We start from the raw sequence: 22,295 nt of genomic DNA, 5'->3' as shown, positions 1-22,295 counted from the left end.
AACCCCAATAAAATATATTGAAATTTGTAGTTGTAATATGTATTTATTTAATCCTCACATTAAACTATATTACAAGCAACAAAAAACATTAATAAAAATCATGACACTGAAAACAGAAAAACAAAAAATAAGACTGGAATCAATGAGGGGCATGATAATAGAAGGCAGATCTGTGGCAAAATATGGAAGAAATTGTGAAGGTTATGTCATGAATAAATTATATAGATAATGACAAGAAAGGCTGTTGGAATTGGACCCAAATGCAGACAGACATGCAAAAACAGCATGGTGAGTAGAAAAATTGTATTAAACTAAATTTAAAATAAATTCAATTAAAAGAGAAAAACGTATAACCAGACATAGAAATGGCAGAATCAGACGTGGCATGAGTAACACAGTATGTATCCGGGAGCAGTAGACAGAACTGCAGAGTGTAGGAATGCATGGCGCAGGTGAAAACAGAGAAACTGACTGGCATGATGCAGGTGGACCGGATGAAGTCGATTATGGTGGCAGTGGCTGAGAGTAGAAAAAAACATGATTGGAACTAAACAGAGATACAATGACACAATAAAACCAAAGGAAAAATCTTACAAAAGTAACAGAACTAAAATGTATCATTAACAGAATAAGTCAGAAAGTACACCTAAAGGAATGAACTAAAGCACCACTTGGAAAATATAACTATGATCGCAGACAAGACCCAAAAACAAAACTCAAACACCCTCAAGTCATGACAGATAAAGGACCTAATTTTATTTCATATCTATGTCTCTGGAATATTTCCTTTCCTTTCAAATCCCCCTATAACTCCTTCTGGTGATGTGAAAGCTTCCATGAGTTGTACATGAAACAATGGAAAAAAACAGATAAACCAGTAAAAAGCCAGTGGTATGGTGGGGTTAAAGGGTACAGCGGTCTTCTCACAGGTAATGTTGACAGACCTAAATGTTTTATTAAGAATTAAGTTCCGTTGAAACTCTCAAAACAGACCTGTTGCACTTGTGTAACTTAAAAAATGTTTGTGCTGCAAATGTACCTTCATCTGCCTCATAGTTATACACATACATCACCTGGACACTCTGCGACCTTGGAGTCATCAGTCTGGAGTTTATTTAGGTTCAGGTATGAGGTTGAACAAGGACATTTCCTATGAGATCATAGATTTTGCAGTACAAACTTTGTCTTTCTGCATATAAGGTATGGTTTGATTCAACCCATCACTTTGTAAGCTGTTACTCATTAGGTATGTGTATTTTTAATGATGACTACAAGCTTCCCAATGTAAACTTTAAAAGTGTTAAGGGGTTTGAATAATTTCTCTAACTTCCTCTTTTGATCATTTTGATTAATACATCTGACAACATAAAGCATTGTTTCTTTGAGTGAGTCAACTTTTATCCTTGTATTGAGATAGTTCATGGTCATTAGAATACAACAAGGCCTGTCTTTGTTGTGCTTCAGTCACAGGGCTTATTGGGTGGCAAGTTACAGGCTCCAGTTTGAACCAGAAGGAGAATGTGATGGTTGTTTGGCATGTAGGGAGGGCGTGTCTACACCTTAAAGTGACGGGGGAGAAGACAGGTGTGAATATTTTGATAGTAAGAACCTCCTTGCATTCCAGCAAGCTGTCACAACTCAAAGGAACCCATACCACTGACAGATTTAGATCGCTCCCACGTGATGCCCAGCCAACAACACTGGATAAAGCTAGATTTTGTGCAGAGCTTGTAATTCCTGGATTTCTTTGGCTGTGTGGACATGGGAGGCAGAGGGGAGGTGGTGGTGCTGAGCAAAATTGAGCCCAAAATGCAGTTTCCACACGCCCGATCAAGTTGTTTCAGGCTCCGGTCAAACTACAATCCTGTTTTGGGAAAAAAGCGTGCTAAGACGACAATCGACAAGAAAAAGGCCAGGTGGGTGTTCGAAGGACAGTTGTTTCTGGAGAATGTAAGACTGAATTTAAAATTGTGTTTGATATTGTTCGTAACCTCTGTTGTAAATGTGAAGCTGCATAGATGATAGCTAGAATGGTGTACAAGGAAGCAAACAAAAAAGTGCAACATGAGCAGAAATATCATCTGTAATGTTCATAATTTAAACTGTGTAATCTGTTTTACCCAAACCCTGTTATTAGGGAAGGGCCTATTAATAGCTCTATGTAACAGCGTGCAGACAATTTTTTCCTAAAGACTGCAAAATAAGCAGGCTTTAGAGAACTATAACATGAATATTAACACCCAGGTGTTAAAACAAATATTTTTTGTTCCTTTTAATAATTTTTGTGTGTGTATTCTACTTCTTGGTCATATTATTCAGATATTGCAAACATAATTTTATAGTTTATCTTAATTTTGTGTGCTGTTGATAAAAATGTTGCGGGGGTTGCGGCCCACTATGGAAGACGCTGTATAGAAAATGACTGACTGACTGACTGACTGACTGATAAAAATGTGTTTAAATTTCTTTTACATACTGTGAAAATGTTCATATTTTTACACTTTTATACACAAGAAGAGAATCAGAGTATGCCAAACGATTGTAAGACTGATGATAGAAGTTGAGAAAAAATCAGCAGCGTCACTGAAATTCAGATTTAACTGTGTAGTTCAGCTACTCAGCCAATGTATCTAACAATTTAGGCATGAAAGCTTGCAGAATGCTTAAGTGTAAAGAATGTGGCTGTTATTTCTGATAATCACTTTAAGCCTGAATTTTTCTCCTTTGTTGCTGTTTGCGGAATTTTTAAGATTATTTTTAATGTTTAGAAAAAAGTCATGTCTGAAAACAGCTTTTATTGAAGGCAGCATTAGCTATAAATTGATCAGTTGGGACGATGAATATTATTTTAAAAATGGAAAATTTGAAAAATGGAATAGACTTATTTGAATCGAACAGAAATAAATGTATAAATGTTCCTTTAAATGAATTTATTTTAATGCTACCTTTGTTGTTTGAAATCATTAGACACAGATTGGTTCTTGAAATATTAATTTCAGTTGACAAGTCGGGTCAGTGTAGTTGTTACAAATCCAGTCTGTGAGAACTGCTTCATTGAACTTTAAAGGTTGTTTAAACAAAACTCCAGTTCTTTTTATCTTCTTGTACTTATAGTCTCTTTTTTTTATTTAAATAGGTCTGATCAGTTTACACTGTTTGATGTTATAACAGTTATGATAACTTAAATGACAAGACTTCATTACAAAATTCTGTTTGTTGCTGACAGATTTTCTTGATAACAATTAGCTTCTTTTTTTTTCAAAAATAATGTCTGTAACGCAATGGTAGGATGGCATGATTTATGCAACATCTGCATATAATGCTGTAAACACGAGGACCTCTGGACCCTAACTGATGAAGGTTATTTAGGGCTGAATATCCTCTGAACCTCAATGGTGCTTCTCAGGTTGCAAAACTGATTACAGTTTCATTTACTCTCAGTCAGCATGATATGCTGAAATTTTAGATATTAAAAAAAGGTTTGAACAGACCAACGGGATAAAACCTGCACATGTATAAAAGTCCATACATTCGATTTGACTGATTTTGACTGAAGTTCATTTTAAAACAAAATTGAACTAATAGCTTTTTACTTGAAAAAATACTAGATGTTAATACATATCAGTCTAAGTGTTAAAGTTATTTCTTTGTCTATTCCTCTCTACAAATGTTTTATTAAGAATTAAGTTCCGTTGAAACTCTCAAAGCACCTCCCCCCTCCATCTCTGCAACAATGAAACTGGTTTAATCAACTTGATTGCATCATACTTTGGCTGACTTGCAGCTGATGTATGAGGAAACTCTTAATAAAATGGAAAATATGCCAGTTATTTTTTTATTTATTTTGTTGTTGTTGTTTTGCTTATCATGCTAGCAGCAGCTATAATTGTTTTGTTCCTAAAATGCACATAAAGTTATGGTTTGGTCTGTCACTTGCGGTTTGGAATAAATCAGCAGACTGTTTCCTTACTCTGTTATCAGGAGGTCACGTTTTATTGCTAAATGGTTGGACTATGCCCCATTGCTGGCAGGGAATGGTGTGCTTTTGCACTACAAGATGCTTACTTTAGCAGTACTTTTGTTCAAGCAGGAGACTGTAAGCAAATTGGGGGAAATTTATGATTTATTTCTCCACAAATCCTAATTGCAGGTTTCACATTACATTTTTAGAGGTTTCTATTGTGGGAAATGTGCGAGTAGAAGGAAGGGTGTGACCTTAAAGAAGGCAGATTTCATGTTGTTACAGTGACATCTAGTGGATCTTCTTGGTATGTTTCTTCCAGGCCACATTTTGCAAGAACAATAGAGACCCCCCTTTTTGTCCGCTCTCGCCATCTCTCTCCTTTCTCCGCTCCTACCTTTTGTCTCTCCATCTTTCTGGCCTCTCCAGACTAACCCATCTTTTCTTTTCTACTTCTGTGTTCATCATTCCTGCTTTGTTTTTTTATGTGCCTTTGTGTCTCTGCTCATTTGATTGCATGCATGCGTGTGACTTCTTTACGTGTGTGTATGTCTGCACCAGAGATCCAAGCCCCACCGAGATGAGCGTGGAGCCCTGGGCCAGCCCGCAGGACCAGGCAGCCGCCGAGGACACTCACAGCACCCACTTGCCACCCTTCCAGGACCAGGAGCAGCAGCAGCCAGATAAACTGTGCCTGGAATCATTCTGGAGCGAGGTTGAGACCATCCGACAGGGGTGTGGCGACACAGATCTCGACTCCACCAGGAGAGATTCCAGACAGTCAGAAGGTAATCACTGTGATTCTGGTGCAGTCTGATTAAGGACAGAGAGGAAGAACAAAAGAAGGATTGTTTATTTCTGAGGGTTGCATTGAAATTGTGTGTCTGAGATCCTTTGTGAGCATCCATGAAATCATGCATTTGCCATGGCAACATGTTAGGATGCTTGCTTCATCACAAAGACAAACACTATCAAGTGAACCGAAGTGAAGGAGCGTTTGAGCAGAAGCCAATCATGAATGTTGATTTTGATTAATGAATATTTATATTATCCACTCAAATGATTAGATCCATTTTTGGCTTTTAATAGATTCTTTTGATGTTATGTGAAGCAAAGGTTATATTTTCATTGATCACTGCTTAGTTATTGAGGTTAAAATATTTTCTGTGGACTGTGTTTAGGGTCCAAGACCACTTCTTATCTACAAATAACTACGTTTAGAGAATCCTTTACTGGTTTAATGTCAAATTATTTTTACAAAGAAATGAACTGATTATTTATTTTTACTATGCGGTGAGTGCTAGTGTTGATAATTATAACTAAGCGAACGAGTAGAGAAAGCTAAAATTGCTGTTTTTTAAAATGTGATTATTTTAGAGTTACAGCTCTATCACAATGTTTTCCCTCTGACGTATTGACATCTTACATCATACTTACTTGTGAGTAAATGTTAAGTGAGTTTGGACCCAGTTGTAAGCGATCCAGGAGAAAATTTAAATGGTCTACATTGTATATAGTGAACATGGGCCAGTTACCTGTATACCAAAATCTTATCTCATGAATTCATTTCAGTTTATCTATATAACACCAATTCACAACAGCTGTCATCTAAATGCAACAAACCGATCTAATTTACATAAAAATATGTAATCAAACCATTGTCATTTATTATGTACGGAGATTAAAATTCAATTAGATAAATATGAAATATGGTTTTAATGCTAATTGGTTAAGTTGTCTAAGGAAACTGAGCTGATTGCATCTAGTTATTTACTTTTGGCAGTCCCTCATCCTGAGCGAACATGTGGCTCAGATCAGCTTGTTTTATTTGTGTTACTTTATAAAGACCAGAATGATAAAAAGGAATAACAGTCTGCACAGTAAGCATGTTTATGTGAAAACTACTACTAACTTTAGCAGAAGTTTGTTCTATATTTTTGCTTAGGTCTGTGTGTCAAAATCAAAATAGGAAAAATATGTTTTATGCAACAATATAATAATTGTAAGTATAGAATCAAGGTACTCTGCACATCCTCCAACAAACAATGGCTAAATTGGGTGCTTCACAGCTGCAGGACATCAAACTTGCTAAAGCAGAGAGCCAACATTGTGTCTTCGTCAGTCTGTCGAAACGTTAGTCTCCATGAAGTTTGCACACTAAAGCTGAAAACTGATCAGTGACGTCCAGCTCTTTCTGCTTTTGCAAGTTTGATATCAAAATGTTATATTATTTCAAAGAGCAGGAGGAATAACAGTGCCTTTCCTGTTTAAAAAAAAACATTTAAACAATCTTCCATATTTTTGTTGTAAATTGTTGTCCTGATAATCGTGATGCTTTAAAATTTTTGGATTTTTGTACTCAAGGTTTTCAGAACCGCTGCAATCTTGTGTTTAACATTTATTCGTCCTCTTCACATGCACTTTTCTTGGCTTGTATTTACATCTCTATACCTGCTTTGTCTTCTTGTCTCAGAGGGGGAACAGGAGGAGCAGTGGCTGGCCGATGCTGGCTTATCGACTCTTATCAGCGAGGACAGCGAGGATGTAGACAAGGCCGTGCTGCTCTCCACTCTGACTCGGACACAGGCGGAAGCTGTTCAGCGTCGCCTGGATTCCTACACATTATCCCGCCGCAAAAAGAACAAGACACCACCCCGAGACGTTCGGGACATCTTCAGCTCCCCCATCGCTCAGGTGAAGACGCAGACAATATCAAAGGCATTGTTGGAATGGCTTTCTTACTTACTGTTGTGCACCATATTAAAACATACACACACTGATTTCCAAGACGTGTATTTTCAGCCTTACTGTTAAATGTCTGCAATTAAAGCATCCAGATTTATGGTAAAGAAAGCCTGTTTCTGTCAGCGGAAGTGGCACAAAAAAGAAACTGGAAACAAAGGATGTTTTTTTATATATATCATGGAGAAATTGTCATAATTCCCGTGTCCTTCTTAAGAATATTAGTTCTATTTTTAATATACCCCAGCGACCAGCCTGAAAGCCTCTGCTGACGTGTAATAATTTCCTTTGTTTCTTTGTTAACAAGGTTGAGTCAACCAGGTCAGACATAACACCTTCTACACATGACCTGTCAATTTTTATTTCAATTTTTATTTTCTCTGCAGTCTTAAATCAGTTTGAACGTGTTTCATTTACATTTCGTAAAGAGAGGGGTTAGTCAAAGGAAACCTTCAGGTTCTCCTGCTCTGGTCATCCCTGCGTATCTTTTCAAGGAGGTTTTCTTTCCATTGAAACCTCAGTCCTTGCATTTATAAATAGTGGTGTTACTTCCAGTGTTGTCCCCGATGTTTTTAAACATACAATTGTAAATCTTTTGTTTAAAAAAAACTGGTCTTGGTCCCTTAGTTCACTCAAAGTTTAGACTAATATATAAACTTTCTTTCAAAAATATTGGAGAATACTGTTTTTAACCAATTAAATACTTTTTTGGGCACTAATGGCATAGTGGAGGTTTTCAGTCTGGTTTAAACATTTCCATTGTACTGTAGCATATGATACTCTGAACCAAAGTATTCTTATCTCCTGCTGGGAATATTGGGTTTGGATTAAAGGTTCTGTATTGGCTTCATTTCTATTTGAGTGATGGAACGTTTAATGTTAATATTAAAAATTCTTTGTCCACCTCAACCCCTTTTTTTGTGGAGTTCCTCAGGGCTCAATTCTTGGTCCTCTTTATATCTGTTCTCTTTGGGGTCTATTCTTAGAAAACATGGCATCTCCGACTGCCAAGCTGGCGACCACCAGATTTACCTACCTCTAACGCCTAATATTCCATGCCTTATCCATCCCCTTTTGAATTGCCTTGAAGAAGTCAGACATTGGATTGCATTAAATGTTCTGACTTTCAATGAATGCAAAAGAGAGGTTATGTTATCCAGGCCTAATAGTACCTCACGCAACTCTCATTAATTATTATTGCCTCAAGCCATACATCACACAGCATGTAACAAATCTGGAAATAACTATGGACTCAGATTTTAAATAAACATCAGCTCTGTTTTGCAAAAAAGGTTTATTACGGTTAAGGCAAACAGCAAAATTTAAGCTAGTTTTGTCGAAGCATAACTTGGTAAGAATAATACATGCCCTTATCTTAACACGTCTCATTTACTTCATTTCACCTTATGCTGGTGTTAGTCAAGCATAACTGGTACACACAGACATGAGCACATCTCACCTATATTGTCCCCCCCCCTCATTGGCTTCCTGTGAATCACAGAATTATTTTAATGTTGGCTTATAAATGCCATAATGGTCTTACTACTCAGTATCTCTGGTTTACTTTAGCCCTAACGTCCCTCACGTGTCCTCTGATTAGCCAACCAGCTGCTTTTAGTTGTCCCAGAAAGTTGGTGGAAACTTAGAGAAGATCAGGTTTTTTCAGTTTTGGCTCCCAAAATATATTGCCTTTAAATATTATACAGGGATCTTTGCTTTCCGTTTTTAAGTCTCTTTTAAAAACATATCTTTATTAAATAAGGTTTCACTCAGTATGAGTTGAAATGCTCTTTTAATGCCTTTGTTTTATTATCTGTTTTATGTCTTAGTTTGACCGGCATTTTGAGAAAACTTGCTGATTTGTTTTTTTTTTTTTTTTTTTGTTTTGGATTTTTTTTTTTTTTAAATGCACTTTACAAATGAACTAGACTTGGATTTTGGATTTGAATTGACTGCATCAGTGAGGGAGGTTTTACTCCAGTGTTTTGTTTCTTACACCAAGACTGACCTATAACAATAACGGCAAATCACATGTAAAGGCCACTCTTTGTCCTCGGGGCTCCCTGTTTGACAGAGGGGACAGGAACAAGGTTCCTCCGATCATTATCAGTGCTTTATCAAAGGAAACACCCTGTATTCCTGTGTGCATTCACTTCCCTGCAGTGGAGCAAGTAATAAAGATTTGATATTTATAACTGTTACTCTCTGTAAATGAAGGATTGTTATACTAATAGTTAATCATTTGTCCCTCCAGAATCTGCTGCCAGAGACTCAGAACAGCAAAGACCTTCCCCACAACAGTATGGCATCAGTTGGCAAAAAAACCTTTTCAGGTAAGAACTGCATTTTAGAATCAGCCGAAGGGAAAAGAGAAGATAAACAACCCATTTAAAAGCATGTAAAATAATGCAGCTGTCTTTCAAATTATTCAGGGTTTAGATGTAAAGTTAGGTAAGCAGTAAATTCAATGCTTTGATGTGGACTGATAAGATCACAGTTCTTTTCATTGGTTCAGATGAATCCCTGGTTAACTGTTTACTGAGTCACTGCCTGTTTTGTGCCCCTGTGATGAGGAAAAAGCTACCAAATTATTATGCAATCATTTTATCATGAAAAAGTCAACAGATTGGCATTTCTAAACAAGGAACTTCTAGATCAGAGTTCAAGTTACATTTCCTTCTTGTCATGTACACCTTCTGTTGTTCCTGTGTCAGATGTTGATTTTTTTATTTTGTTTACCTTACTTGTGCGCCCTTGCATCTCTAGGTTTTTTTTTTCTTTAAGAGATCTTTGCAGCATATTTCCTGCACTAAAATAATAAACCAACATATTTTTGTGTTTAGCGGTGACACCGGAACATCAGCGGGTCGCTCCTAAGGAGGAATTTCTCATCACTGACATTGCTTACTGCGAACAGGCTGTGATCTTCATGAAACAAGCCAAATTTCCACTGAACAACATCCCACATAGGAAAGAAGACGGCACCCTACCTGTGAGCTTGCTTCTCATTTCCTTTTTAATTCCCCGTTTTTTAAGGAAATCTTACTTTTTAAAATGTCGTTTCTACCTAGAAAGTTAACCTGCTTCAATTAAATTTAAAAAGACTTTTAACTAAATTGTAAAACAGAAACCCTGACATGTATCCAATGGCTTTTAGCCAAGCTGAGACCAATGGTTTCATAAAAATGATTAAAAAAAAAATATATATATATATATATATATATTTTTTTTTTTTCTAAACAAAAAGCCAAAGTAATGACTTTCGTTCTAACACCAGGATGACAATTACATTCAGTGCAAGTCTATTGAAAAATAAATATATAACATAGACTGTGGCTTTTAAAGCAAGATAAAACTTTGTAGGAATATCTGCACATTTTAATATGTAAACATACTTAATCTCATATGTCTGAGCAGGCTTTTTAGGTTAATGTTTGGTCAGGAGAGCTTCTATATTCACTAGCTTTCTTTAATGAAAAACCCTAACATTAACATTTCAAAATGTAAGGCCAGTCAGGATTTTACTTATGTCACAGTCAATAACCTATAATCTAAGATTTACATTTCCTTGTTTTATTGTTTACTTCCAAATCACAAAAATCAACTTGCAGTAACATGTCTATTTGTGTCTGTTAGTTAAACTTGAACTCAATTAATGATTTTATTTTTACAGAAATTACTCTGGGCTACAGTCCTAGCTTGGAAAAAAGTGTTTTTGAGTCATAACGAGTTTAAATTCTCCAGCAAATCTGATAAATGTTACTTTCAATCCACCTGTGCTTTCAATTGGATAATGAGGTTAAGAATATAAGGAATTAGTGGAAAACAAAGGGAGAGTTGTTGCGTCAGAGTCCGGCAGATTTATGTTTTTCTATTTCAGGCTAAACAGATTTCCTCTGAATATGGGCTGAGTCATGGGCTTTGATTATTGGTGGTGTTTAGTATTAATGGACTCCTCCCTCCTTGAGTCATTTCCCTTTCTTTCTTTTTTTTTAAATACAAATCTTCCCATCGTTGTTTTGTTTTCTCTGTCTCAATCTTTATTTTTCACCTCTGCGTCCCATTTAATGTCCACAGCGGGTGATATGCCCAAAGTGCCGCCTCGGAGTAACTCGTATTCAAGATCTCTCCCACGCTGACATGAAGAAGGTTCGTCAGTTGGCTCTCATTGACATGACGGCGCTCTGCGACCTCTTAGAGCTGGAGGTTAAAAGGAACAAAACTGGAAAGAGGAAAATTGCAGGTGTGAAAGCTCTGTGCCACATTAAATGTTCATAAGACATTGCAAACATGGTATAGATAGATTTTATCCTTTCTTTGTTAAAAAAAATATGTAGGTGTTTAGTTTTTGGCACCGATTGAATTACTGAGCCTACAAAGAAGTAGAATTCAGTATTAGTCATGCACAAACAGCCACCATTTACTTACAGTACATGTGCATCTCAGTGTAGTAATATGTAAAACAAATAATAATTGTAATTTTCCATACTCTTACAAATAGCATTTTGCTGTTTATTTATGAACAAATATTAAGACACATTTTGTACAGTTTTAATTATCACCTTGAATAAAAACACAGAAAATCTAGAAAATTATCTTTCTCATTTATTTCTTTGAATCTGAGTAGGCTATTTTTAGTGTACGTTATTTTTTTCCTTATGTTGTAAATTTGCCCTTTTGTACAATCTCTTATTCATATTATATTTTGCCTTGTGTGAATTTGCATGTTTCCATTTGCCTGTCACTTTGCTGGTGGTACACAGAATTTCCCCATTGTGAGTCAATAATGCACATTTCTGTTCAATTCTATTCTAATATATAAATTTTATGTTATGGACATGTACTGGTCTACACAATCATTGGGAACACTAATGACACTTATCCAGCAGACAGTCAATGACACCCTCAATACAGAAGGTAAACCAAAAGAGAGTGCTGTATCCAGGCATATAAAAAGAAAGTTGAATGGAAGGAAAAAATGTGGTAGAAAAAAGGTACTCAAGCAACAGGGATAACCACAGCATTGAGAAAATTGTGAAACAAAGACCATTCAAGAGTTTAGATTCACGAGGTGTGGACTGTGGCTGGAGTTGGAGATTTAAGAGCCACCACACACAGTTGGACCACAGCTGTCATCTTCCTTGTGTCAAGCCACTCTAATCAGGCAACATCAGACACATTTTATCTAAACTAAAGAGAAAAAGACTGAACTAATACCTCTTTTGAGATTAAAGCAAAATTATACATTTATCTTGGAAATTAAGGACCCAGAGTGTGGAAGAAGAGTGGAGAGGCACAGAACAGTTGCCTGTGATCCATTTAAAATTTTCCACAGTCAGTAATAATATGGGGAGCCACGTTATCTGCTGTTGTTGATCCACTGTGTTTTATCAACTAACAGAAACAAACATGTCAAATCTTCTTGAGATGGACCTCGATTGAGATCCTTTTGGATGTTTTCCCTATATCAGACCATCTCCTTCAAATGGGCCATTTATAGATAAAAGCATTCCAGTCAGAAATTTATTTGCTTATCCTTTTAGTTTGATTTTACACATGCAGCACGTTGTTGTAGCTGTGGTTGTTTTAAAGTGCTTTATAGATAAAGTAAGTATGGATAGTTACTAAATATGAAAAGTATTAATTATAATCTTTCTTGCCATAACATCAGTAATAACACATCAGAGATAATCCCGGCCCACTCTTGTTGTTTTTGGACAGAGGTTTCTGTATGACACTTATGGTAGATGTGTCGATCTGTTACAGAGAGCACACTTTTTGGGGTGCCGCTGGCCACACTACTGGAGACTGATCAGAAAGTGAGACCAAACACCTTGATTCCTCTCGTCCTACAAACGGTACGTTTCTGTCTACTGTGCATGTATAACTCAGCTTTTCACATAGTTGGATTGTAAATAAAGGATTTCGGAAGCAGTTTGCCTCTGCTAACATACAAATCCACCAGAGAACATTAAAAATCCCAGTAATCTCTGTACATTCGGGGCTTTGACCACACCCTGTTTGTAGAGGCTGATTCTAACCAGTAGAGGTGAGCAGGAGATTCACAGCTTCTGATGTCTGGTTCTGTCGACGTTTTTTTGTGTAGCTGCTTTCGTTTCTGGAGAAGAAAGGACTCGATTCAGAGGGGATCCTGCGGGTTCCAGGATCTCAATCCAGGATAAAGGTACAGTATCTCAGTACTTCACTGAAAAAACTATTTGTTTTTGTCATATGAAGTATAGATGAAGTGAGTTGGGTGTAATGGCTGTCAAAATGAAATAATTGAATGTCAATTGGCTTTTCTGAGATTAACTACAGCTGACATTTAAAGTAACAGGGTCCAGTAAGACAGAATCAATGATGGTTTTTCAGCAGCTGCAGCCAGGTGGCCACTTACCATCCTGTACTTTAGTTCTTCATTATAATACCGCAGTTAAACTAGAGTAGCCACCAGAGGGCGCCAGTTAGCACTATATCAGTCTAAGAGACCACCTATAATGACTGATAACATAAACGTGGACTGGACAACAATGATCTCTTTATGAGAATCAGCCTATTTTCACATTTATTGATTACAAGATACCTTTTTTCCTTTTTATAAACACAGTTACACGGGATTAACTAAATACAACATTTGACATTATTAAATATGACTTTTTTTTTATCATCAATAAGCCTTCACAAGGACATAAAAAATCAGTTATTCACTAGTTTAGAATTCTAATTAACTAAAATTGTTGGCCTTTGCAGAAGAGTTTTTAAACCTAAATGTAAAAAGACAGCTTTTTGGAGAATGTGATAAGAGAAATCAAATTAGAAGGTAAGCAGCTTGTAATAATTTTTTCTGCCCTTATTTAAAAACATAGAGATTGCGTTGCAAGAAAGGTAATTTTATCTACACTCTTTATCCTTTATGTGGTTGATTGTCATTAATCTAAATTTTATATTTGTTTAAATTAAAACAAATTAGTTCCTTCAGAAAAAAATGGTTTTCTTATAAATGAATATACCCATTCAGACAGGCAATTGCTTCAGTGTAGAAAAAGTAGAGATGCACTAGTCAATGGTTCAGAGATCAGAATCAGACAGTATAACCTTAATCAGCTCGGTAAGTCAAAATCTGAAGGATTTTTCCCCTGTTCATTAACAGTATCAAAACTAAGTACTCCTACCATTTTCAGTCAAACTACAAAGCATATTCTTTATTTTGAAGTAAAATCAAATAAAGAGTTGATATGTTTTGATGCATAACTGTAAATAATCATGTTTAATTATGGTCTATTGGATTTAAAACTTCTACCTCAATCAAGAAACCCTAAACACATTATATCAGTCACACTGTTGTCTTGTTTTTATGATGTTAACGTTATCCACTGTCTGCAGCTGCTGCAGCAGAACTTAGAGGCCAAGTTCTACTCAGGGCATTTCAGCTGGGATGAAGTGAGTCCAAATGATGCCGCTGCGCTCCTGAAGAAATTCATCCGAGAGCTGCCGGATCCGCTGCTTACTGCAGAATACCTCAACACCTTCAGCGCCGTGAGAGGTCGGTGGACATAATTCAAAAGATCTTACTGGTTCCGTTACATATTTCCACTCCAGGTTACATTCCTTTTCAGGTTGTGACCAGTACTAGAAAATGTATCGCTTGATATTTTATTTGATGGAGTCTGAGATGTTACAGTATAATTCAATGATATGCAATAATCTGATGGCCTCGTTTGCTTGACTTCTGTTCTGGGTTTACATAAGCACTTATGTTTCTTTTATTGTAAATGTCCTTTGCGCCTCTTATCTTTTCTGTTTCAGCTTAGAAATCAATCTTAACATGAACAATCTGATATCTTTAAAATACATCCAGTTCTCTTACAAATACAGAAATACACAGCATCTCCAAAGATCAGCTGTTTTCACAATAGTTGAACTTTAATAAAAAAACAGATTAATATTAATATCATCTGACTGATGGCAGCTGAGATGTAGTTTGTAAGGAGGATCACTGCAAGTGATAAACGACTTGTGACCACAGAGACATAAGCTAACAATCCTAATGGCCTCTGGTCACAATGCCATTAATCTCTGGACATCCCATTACTCTTAGTCAAACACAGAGGAAATGAGCAGTGTTTGTGTTTGGGATTGTGTTCAGTTTTTCTTGCTTTGTTGTTTTCTTCTGCAGACATCACAGAGCTGAGGCAGAAACTGCACATGTTGAACCTGCTCGTTCTGCTGCTCCCTGAGCCCAACAGGAGCACACTGAAGGTAAATACATCACAGCCCCTAAACACTTTGTCTGTTGAATGTGATACAAAAAGATCAAATATTCTTCCTGTGGGATGTTAATTTGGTGCTGTTACAATAACTACATTCAGAAACAGCAACAGTTCTGGAGAAGTATAGACTAAGAAAATAGAATAAAGGAAAATATCCATCCATCCATCAGGAGGGTAAGCAGGACTGGCATGCGTCTGGCGGTTTTACTTTGTAACACTTTCTGTTCTATGTAAGATATCAAGTCTTTTCAAGTCAAATGGCTCAAATCTAACTGAAGTAATGAGTCATTAGTATGAAAGTTAAGTCCAAAGTCTTTTATGATTTCATCAAGTCGAGGAAATTCACTAAATGTGTGACTCGGATCCATATCTCTGCTTACAAGAGCATCCATTCCCCTCAAAGTTTTTCACATTTTGTCACATTTCACACACAAACTTCTTATTTTATTGGGATTTCATGTAGTGGACAAACAGAAACTAGTGCATAATTGGGAAGTGGTAGGAAATTTTGCATAGTTCTCAATGTTTTTACAAACAAAAATCTACAAAGTGTGTGGCACACATTTGTATTCAGCCTCCTTTAGTCTGATACCCCTAAATACAATTCAGTGCAACCAAGTGCCTTCAGATTTCCATGGGTCGAATTTTATGTCAGTAGTGGTTGACATACTAAAACTCATGGAAGGTAATGGGAGCCTTGCGATAATAGGACCATAGGGAAATTAGTTAATCACAACTGATATAGTCATCTCAGTACCTAACAATAATAGGGTGAATACGTGTTTTCCTGATATAGTCCAGACCTACCTCCCTTTCATGTTTGATGACTCACCAAAATAGTGCTTAATTTGAATGATGCGTTTGCAGCTTTTACAGAGTCTCTGTAGCGTTTAAAACTCTCCAAAATGTACCTTTGGTTAAAGACCTCTATGTATAGGTTAACAGTAGACAGTAAGTATACTAGATAATCTTCGAGCACACTGCAGTGTGTTTGCCAGAAATCTGACCCACTTGACCAAACCGCTATTTCATGATGTCGTGTTGAACTCTTTTACTCAGAGTTTCTGATTTAAACTCTCTGCTCTGTTATATAACATTCTGCATCTGTCATGACTGGCTTTCACCAGTCCAACTGTGCAGTCAGTTCTACTTATAGCTAATAGGAGCGGCACAAAAACCACCTCCACTAACTACTTTAACTTCACTGGAAGCATTTGAAAATAATATGCCTAAACAAACCTATTTTTCAGCAGAGGTAATCCGTGTAATTCATTCTCCTTGAGAGTTCACTGCAAAGTCATCCCTGCCTCATGTAATTGGGATCATTTGTGTTTTGTTTCAGGCGCTGCTGGAATTCCTCAGTAAGGTGGTTAACAGAGAGAAGAAGAACAGGATGAACCTGTGGGCCGTGGCAACCATCATGGCTCCTAACCTCTTCCTTCATAAGGCCGTCCCGAGCCGACTGACCGATGGGACAGAGAAAGGACAGGCAGAGAAGGCAGCTGATGTGATGAGGCTTCTCATCCGTTACCAGGACCTGCTCTGGACGGTAGGAACAATTACGTACACAAACCAGTCATCTAGTGTAAATCTACACCAGTGTATTCTCTAGTGTGTAATTGGATTTGTAAAGGTGCTACAGATTCTTTCACTAATCTGTTTGTCGAGAAGATGCGCATAAAAAATGTCACAAAAAAGTTTATTTTCTACGTTTTTAAAGCTGAACATTCCTGGGAAACATTTTTTGTATCTTATTTTTATCTCATATAACTAGTTAGTTCCTAAATATTAACATTTGTTATAGAATGTAAATAGCAGTGATGCACATAATTAAAAAAGTGGAGTGTTAAGGAAGCAGCATCCATATATCCTAAATGTCACCACAGTTATGAATTAATACAGACCCTATTTACATAATAAAACCCACGTCCAACCCTCAGGTTTCTTACAAAATGCTCACTGTGCTTACTGAAAAAAAGGCCAAATAAGGAAATATTTGTAGGATGATGTTTTCTCAATGCAGTCTCCCCCAAGATTGGAAACACCAACGTTATCTGAGATACAGGAGCAAATGTTTGGAAAACAACATTCACTTTTTTGTTTTACATTAAGAACCAACTTCTCCCAGAACAGTGATAGCTACAGCAGGTGAAAGGCAGTTTGAAGCTTGTCAACAGCCTTCTTTAGAGTAGGACCAACTAAAGGTAGTGTCATCTGCATAAAGGCTCATTTTTTAATAGATGTGTTCACCCCAATGTTATCAATAAAAATGGACAATAAAGCAGGGCTTTGAAGGACTGCTTATTAAAAATCTTCAGAAACCACAGCATGTTATAAGATGTTTTTATCAGTGTTGTCATACTGTGTTCATTTGTAGGAATGTTGATTTAAAACGTCTGTCATGTTGCCCTTCTTTCCTCAGATCCCCAACTTTCTAATGAGCCAGGTGCGTAGGCTAAACGAGAACAGTAACCGCCGCTACCAGTTCTATGATCGCCGCATCAAGAACCTGCTGAGAAAGATCCAGCCAGACACTAGAGAAAAACCTGAGAAAAACTCAGAGGTGAGCTTGTTTAGCAGCACTACTCTGTCAATTTTTAAACAATCTATAAGAGTAAGAATCTCTTATCATCTTTAGGTTGTTTTATACGTCTAGTTTTATGTCCATGTTAAATATGGTAATAATCTAACAGGTTTTCTGTTCTCTAGCCACGTCGTACTATAAAAATCCAAGTGGCAGATCTTGTGAACAGCACGATGGAGTTTCAGCTCAACATCAACTCCAGAACCTCTGACCTGCTCACCCAGTTTTACCGTCAGTTCCTCCGCAGTCCCGAAAATGGAAAGGGGAAAATGCGAAGGTATGAGACTCGGGCAGTTTTAAATAACTCTCAAGTGAGCTCTGCTACATGAAATCTTCCAGCTAAGATTTCGATCATTTGTCTAGTGGTCAGTCATTTTCATGTCTGCCACCTGATAGGTGTTGTCTGTAAGAATTAAACTCGTATGCAGTTTCTTAACACTTTATTTTAAACAAAATATATGACAAATTATTTTCTGTTGACAGAAACGGCTCTGTAGGATACCCAGATTGTGCCCTGTATGAAGTGGGAGGGAATATCGGTGAGTTTTTTTTTTTTTTTTTTTGCATCTCTTTCTGCTCACTGAGCTGATTTAACAAGGTGAATTGTTCAGAAGACAAAGATGCATAAGCTGTGCATCTGCAGTTATCAGAGCAGATAAATGCTTATTACAGACATGTCTCTGCACTCACATCAGTGTGAACTATGATAAACAAAGGTTTTTGTTAATTAACTACATCAGGAAAATCTTTCAACTTAGAATTTTATTGTTTGGATTCACATGAAGACAAAAATAATCAGAATTTTGTAACAGAATATTTTTGATCTGCTATGCAGACTAAATAAACATTTAATGAACATGTTTTCCATTAGGAGTGACAGTTCACATATCTATCTCTAAATTCAGAGAGCTACCAAGTTTGCTGCAAACACTAATTCAGTGAAATTCCTGTGTTTCTACAGGAGAGCACTGTTTGGACACCGAGACACATCTCCTGGATCTGTACAACAGTAACCCTGGAGGAGAATGGATCATCAAAATGAAGCCCAACGGAGGCAGAGGACAGTGACACGGAGCCTGTGCGCGACTGACTGATGGACAGACCAAGGAACAGATTTCAGAGGAGAGATGAAGACGTCTTCCTGAAATCTCCACATAGCTCCTGCTCTTCCTCTGAGCAACAAGCAGGAAGAAGGACAGATGGACTAGACAGAAGCATTTATTCGCCTGGAGCGGAGTTGAGAAATTCTGATCCCTGCTCTTTCTTTCCGTCTCTGCTTTTCACTCTTTCTCTCCATCTTCTCGTAATTCTTTCTCTCTTTGGATGGATCATCTCCTGCGATGCTGCACTGCTGCAAGCAAAAAGCTGCTAACATGACTCATTGCTTCCAGCAGAGAACCTGCTGCACAGAAAACACAACAGAACAGCAAGGAGATGGAGGGTTGGACAGTTGGCTTCTCCAGCAAACAGATGGGGATGCAGAGCACCTCTGGCTATCCTGAGCCCCCCTCACCTCCACCTCACCTCATGCCAGCTTCTGCTCCATTTGCACAATGTTGTGGATTTACTGCAAAGGGAATACAAGGATACAGGGGTTTTCTGTGTGTATTCTAAACAAAAATGGGACCACAAGTTTAAAATTGGCTGTACCTAATGAGTGTAGGTAGTTAGTTAAAGGTGAACATTTAGAAAGAAAGCAGAATAAAAAATCTTTCCAGCAGCTGGAGTTCAAATATTTTCTATTTACAAACAACAACATAGTGTCTTGATGCCCCTTTTACTAGAGATGCACCGATCATACAGCCAGAGATTGGAGTCCGTCTTTGAACAACTCTGATCAGTCATCTCTCTTCCCCCAATTCATTAAATGCATCAAAACTAAGGACTCCTACTGTTTTCCATCTATAAATGCAGCAATCAGCAGCAAGTACTTTGATGTTCTTTATTTGAGTTTATACAAAATCCATATGCCATAAAAGAAGATGCTCTTGTCATTCCTTCATTTTCTGTCAGATTCAATAGTGCTTCTATCAAATAACCTACCGCATATTTTTCTCTTTTATGTCATATCCTCCTTTGGAAATACAATAATGGAATTGCTTCAGATTGGAATCTGCAGATCTGACCTTTAGAAAAATTGGAAATCGGTATTGGCCAGGAGAAGCTTAATTGGTGCATCTCTTTCATCATTTTATCTGTGTTACTTAACGTTACTGTTCTGCTCCTGCAAAAAGGAGTAATAATTCAGATCATGTCAGAGAAATAACTCTTCCGGGTAAATACAGGTTTTTGTCGTGAGTTAGGCACAGAAAACCCCTATTTCCTTCGTTTTTCTTACACAAATCAGGACAAGAAAAGACTGAAGGTGAAGAAGAAGAAGATAACTAGGACATGCTCTTAAGAATCATCCAAATCAAGTAGTTAATTAGCCTCAGAAATCACTTGTATTTCTCTGCTGTTGTGAAGAGACTCCAAACTAACTCCTTTATCCATGAAGCTGGCTCAACTTTGGACCTAAAAATAATTTTGCCACATCGATGGCTTTGATGTTGCGTCTTCAACGGCAACCTCTAAAGGGAGTTGTTAAGGACACACAGTGAAGCTGGTCTTCATTTGTCATATTTAAACATATGAATGAAGGAAAACAGTGCACAGTGACAATATAATTATTATGAATATTATTTATCTGATTGTAATACAGTTGTTGCTTCGTTGTGAGTATTGTGTTAGAGAGACTTGGAGAAGGTCAGCCCATACTCAGTGTGGGGATCTAACATGTTTCCATACTTTTTAAATGGATCTCTTTAGAGCTGTAAGTTTGATGTTCTTCCTCTGTAAATATGCACACTGTGCCATGATGATACATCACTAGAGAAGCACGACTGTTGTTTCTTGAAGCTTTTCCGAACACACACAAGCAGCAGATGAATGTTTCAACGTTTTGTGCCGATCATCAAAAAGTAATTGTTTTCGCTCCTTGCAACCAGAGCCATGCTGTGGCACGGCGGCCATTTTGTTGGGGTGGTGTGTCTCTCAGGCTGCACTCGATAAACGTCGTAATGGCAGCGGGCCCCTGCACCAAAATCCGTCAACGCCCTCTGCTCCATCTCTGTCACCTCCCCATAATGGAACATAATGGCAGCATTAGAAACACATGGAGGAATCACATTTCTCTGATAAAGCAGGAGGTAATAAATGGGAGTTATAAATGTTGCCCCCACCTCATACTCAACACAAACAGTCTGTTTGTGCGTGTGTACACGTGTGTGTGTGTACACGTGTGTGTGTATACACGTGTGTGTGTGTACACGTGTGTGTGTGTACACGTGTGTGAGACAGGCTTCACTACACATCCAATGGGCCCGTTACCGGGTCCTCCCTGGCACAGTTCAGTGCTTCGACACGAAGTGAAACGATAGGACGGCCTTCTGCTGATGATCTGGAGGACTGTGTCACCTCTAGAGCAGCTCCCCCCCCCCCCCCTCCCCCTCCATATGTGCATAAACACATAAAAGTGGTGTCACCTCTTCACAGTACAAGAGAGACATTTTGTGTTTGTATATACATGAATGTGTTTGTGTGTGTGAGAAAGAAGCTCTGAAACAGTATTACTACCAGAAAACTGAATGGACTCCTTGTTTCCTGCTGATTTAAGGTGTAAATTGTAGACATCAGCCAGCAAACGTCAGAATGTATATTTATGCTCTTTACATTGTTTTTAACTCGTCTGTGAAAATACTTTTCTGTAGAAAGAAAAACTTTTGAAAACTGTTACATTTTTGACAATAAATGTGAGCCTAATGCTGTGCTAAACATGATTTATTTTTTCATTATGAGCGAATGGATATAGTGGGAAGATGATATCAGCAAAAGCATCATTCATCAACCACAGAGACACATTTGTGCCTCCAGAGAAAGCAGAAAAACATGCATGTGTGAAAACAGAAGATTTGGAGTGAAGTATTGGTTTATCCTGCTCCTGTAATCAATAGAGATTAACCTTGTAATGTGTTTGCGGATGGAGCAGCCAGAGCGGCTCAGGTTGCTGATTAATCATCAGAAGCGATCATGGAAAAAGAGCATTTGTGACTAACTACTTCATCAACTTGGATTATTCAAGGTCTCAACGTGTCCAAGCATGAACCAGGAAGACTAAAGGGACAAAACAATTGCATCATTCAGCATTTCTCCTACACAGATTAAACTACAGATTTGCTGTTGCACATATATTTTTGAATAATTTTTGGTAGAGCTTATTGTTTTTATATCTTAAATAAACGATGAATTAATATCTTTAAGCCCATATATATTTTACTGATGTTTAAATGTTCTTCCTTGTATGCTGGGTTCTTTCTTCCAACTTATTGAAAGCAAACCAAACTGCATCCAACATTCAGCTTCAGCAGCCAGCCTACCAGACGCAGCCCCCTTTGGCCTGCTGCAGATTTAAATTACTGTAATCAGTGGATGAATAGCAATCAGCACCTTTGTATGAACTACTGGCAGAACGCCTGACCTCCAGCCCTCTCCACCAATCAGACCGCAGTGTCCCATTCATAGCTAATCACCACGTGCACTTAGAGCTTCACCACTTACCTCACATTTGACGGAGGAAGCTCTCTTCTCTGTCTTTTTGTGTCGTTGCTGACCAGATTGATGTGATAACATTTTGAGATGAAGCTCTTTCCTTTGCCTAGTTTGTGGTGGCAGCTGACATTTAGTAACAGAGCTGCCATCT

General features: G+C 37.6%; 1 protein-coding gene across 4 annotated transcripts in view; it reads left to right on the top strand.

Moving 5' to 3' along the window:
• LOC124857426 (rho GTPase-activating protein 40) overlaps window positions 1-21,370 on the top strand; it is a 33,208-nt gene extending 11,838 nt beyond the window's left edge. For 3 of the 4 annotated variants that reach the window (XM_047348683.1, XM_047348684.1, XM_047348682.1), the window contains 14 exons: window positions 4,523-4,749; window positions 6,435-6,655; window positions 8,958-9,036; window positions 9,547-9,695; window positions 10,781-10,946; window positions 12,470-12,561; window positions 12,810-12,887; window positions 14,087-14,246; window positions 14,880-14,962; window positions 16,316-16,522; window positions 17,396-17,536; window positions 17,683-17,834; window positions 18,041-18,096; window positions 18,519-21,370. In XM_047348683.1, the coding sequence (XP_047204639.1) occupies window positions 4,542-4,749; window positions 6,435-6,655; window positions 8,958-9,036; window positions 9,547-9,695; window positions 10,781-10,946; window positions 12,470-12,561; window positions 12,810-12,887; window positions 14,087-14,246; window positions 14,880-14,962; window positions 16,316-16,522; window positions 17,396-17,536; window positions 17,683-17,834; window positions 18,041-18,096; window positions 18,519-18,625 (1,899 nt within the window). In that variant the 5' untranslated portion in view covers window positions 4,523-4,541 and the 3' untranslated portion in view covers window positions 18,626-21,370. Of the gene's footprint in view, window positions 1-1,751; window positions 1,917-4,522; window positions 4,750-6,434; window positions 6,656-8,957; window positions 9,037-9,546; window positions 9,696-10,780; window positions 10,947-12,469; window positions 12,562-12,809; window positions 12,888-14,086; window positions 14,247-14,879; window positions 14,963-16,315; window positions 16,523-17,395; window positions 17,537-17,682; window positions 17,835-18,040; window positions 18,097-18,518 lie in introns of those variants that run through there. The other variant, XM_047348681.1, reaches the window with a different exon arrangement.
• The last annotated feature ends 925 nt before the right edge of the window (window positions 21,371-22,295 follow it).

The sequence above is a fragment of the Girardinichthys multiradiatus genome, chromosome 20 (genome assembly GCF_021462225.1).
Source record: "Girardinichthys multiradiatus isolate DD_20200921_A chromosome 20, DD_fGirMul_XY1, whole genome shotgun sequence".
Taxonomy (NCBI): Eukaryota; Metazoa; Chordata; class Actinopteri; order Cyprinodontiformes; family Goodeidae; genus Girardinichthys; species Girardinichthys multiradiatus.
This window is presented reverse-complemented; position numbering and strand designations above follow the sequence as displayed.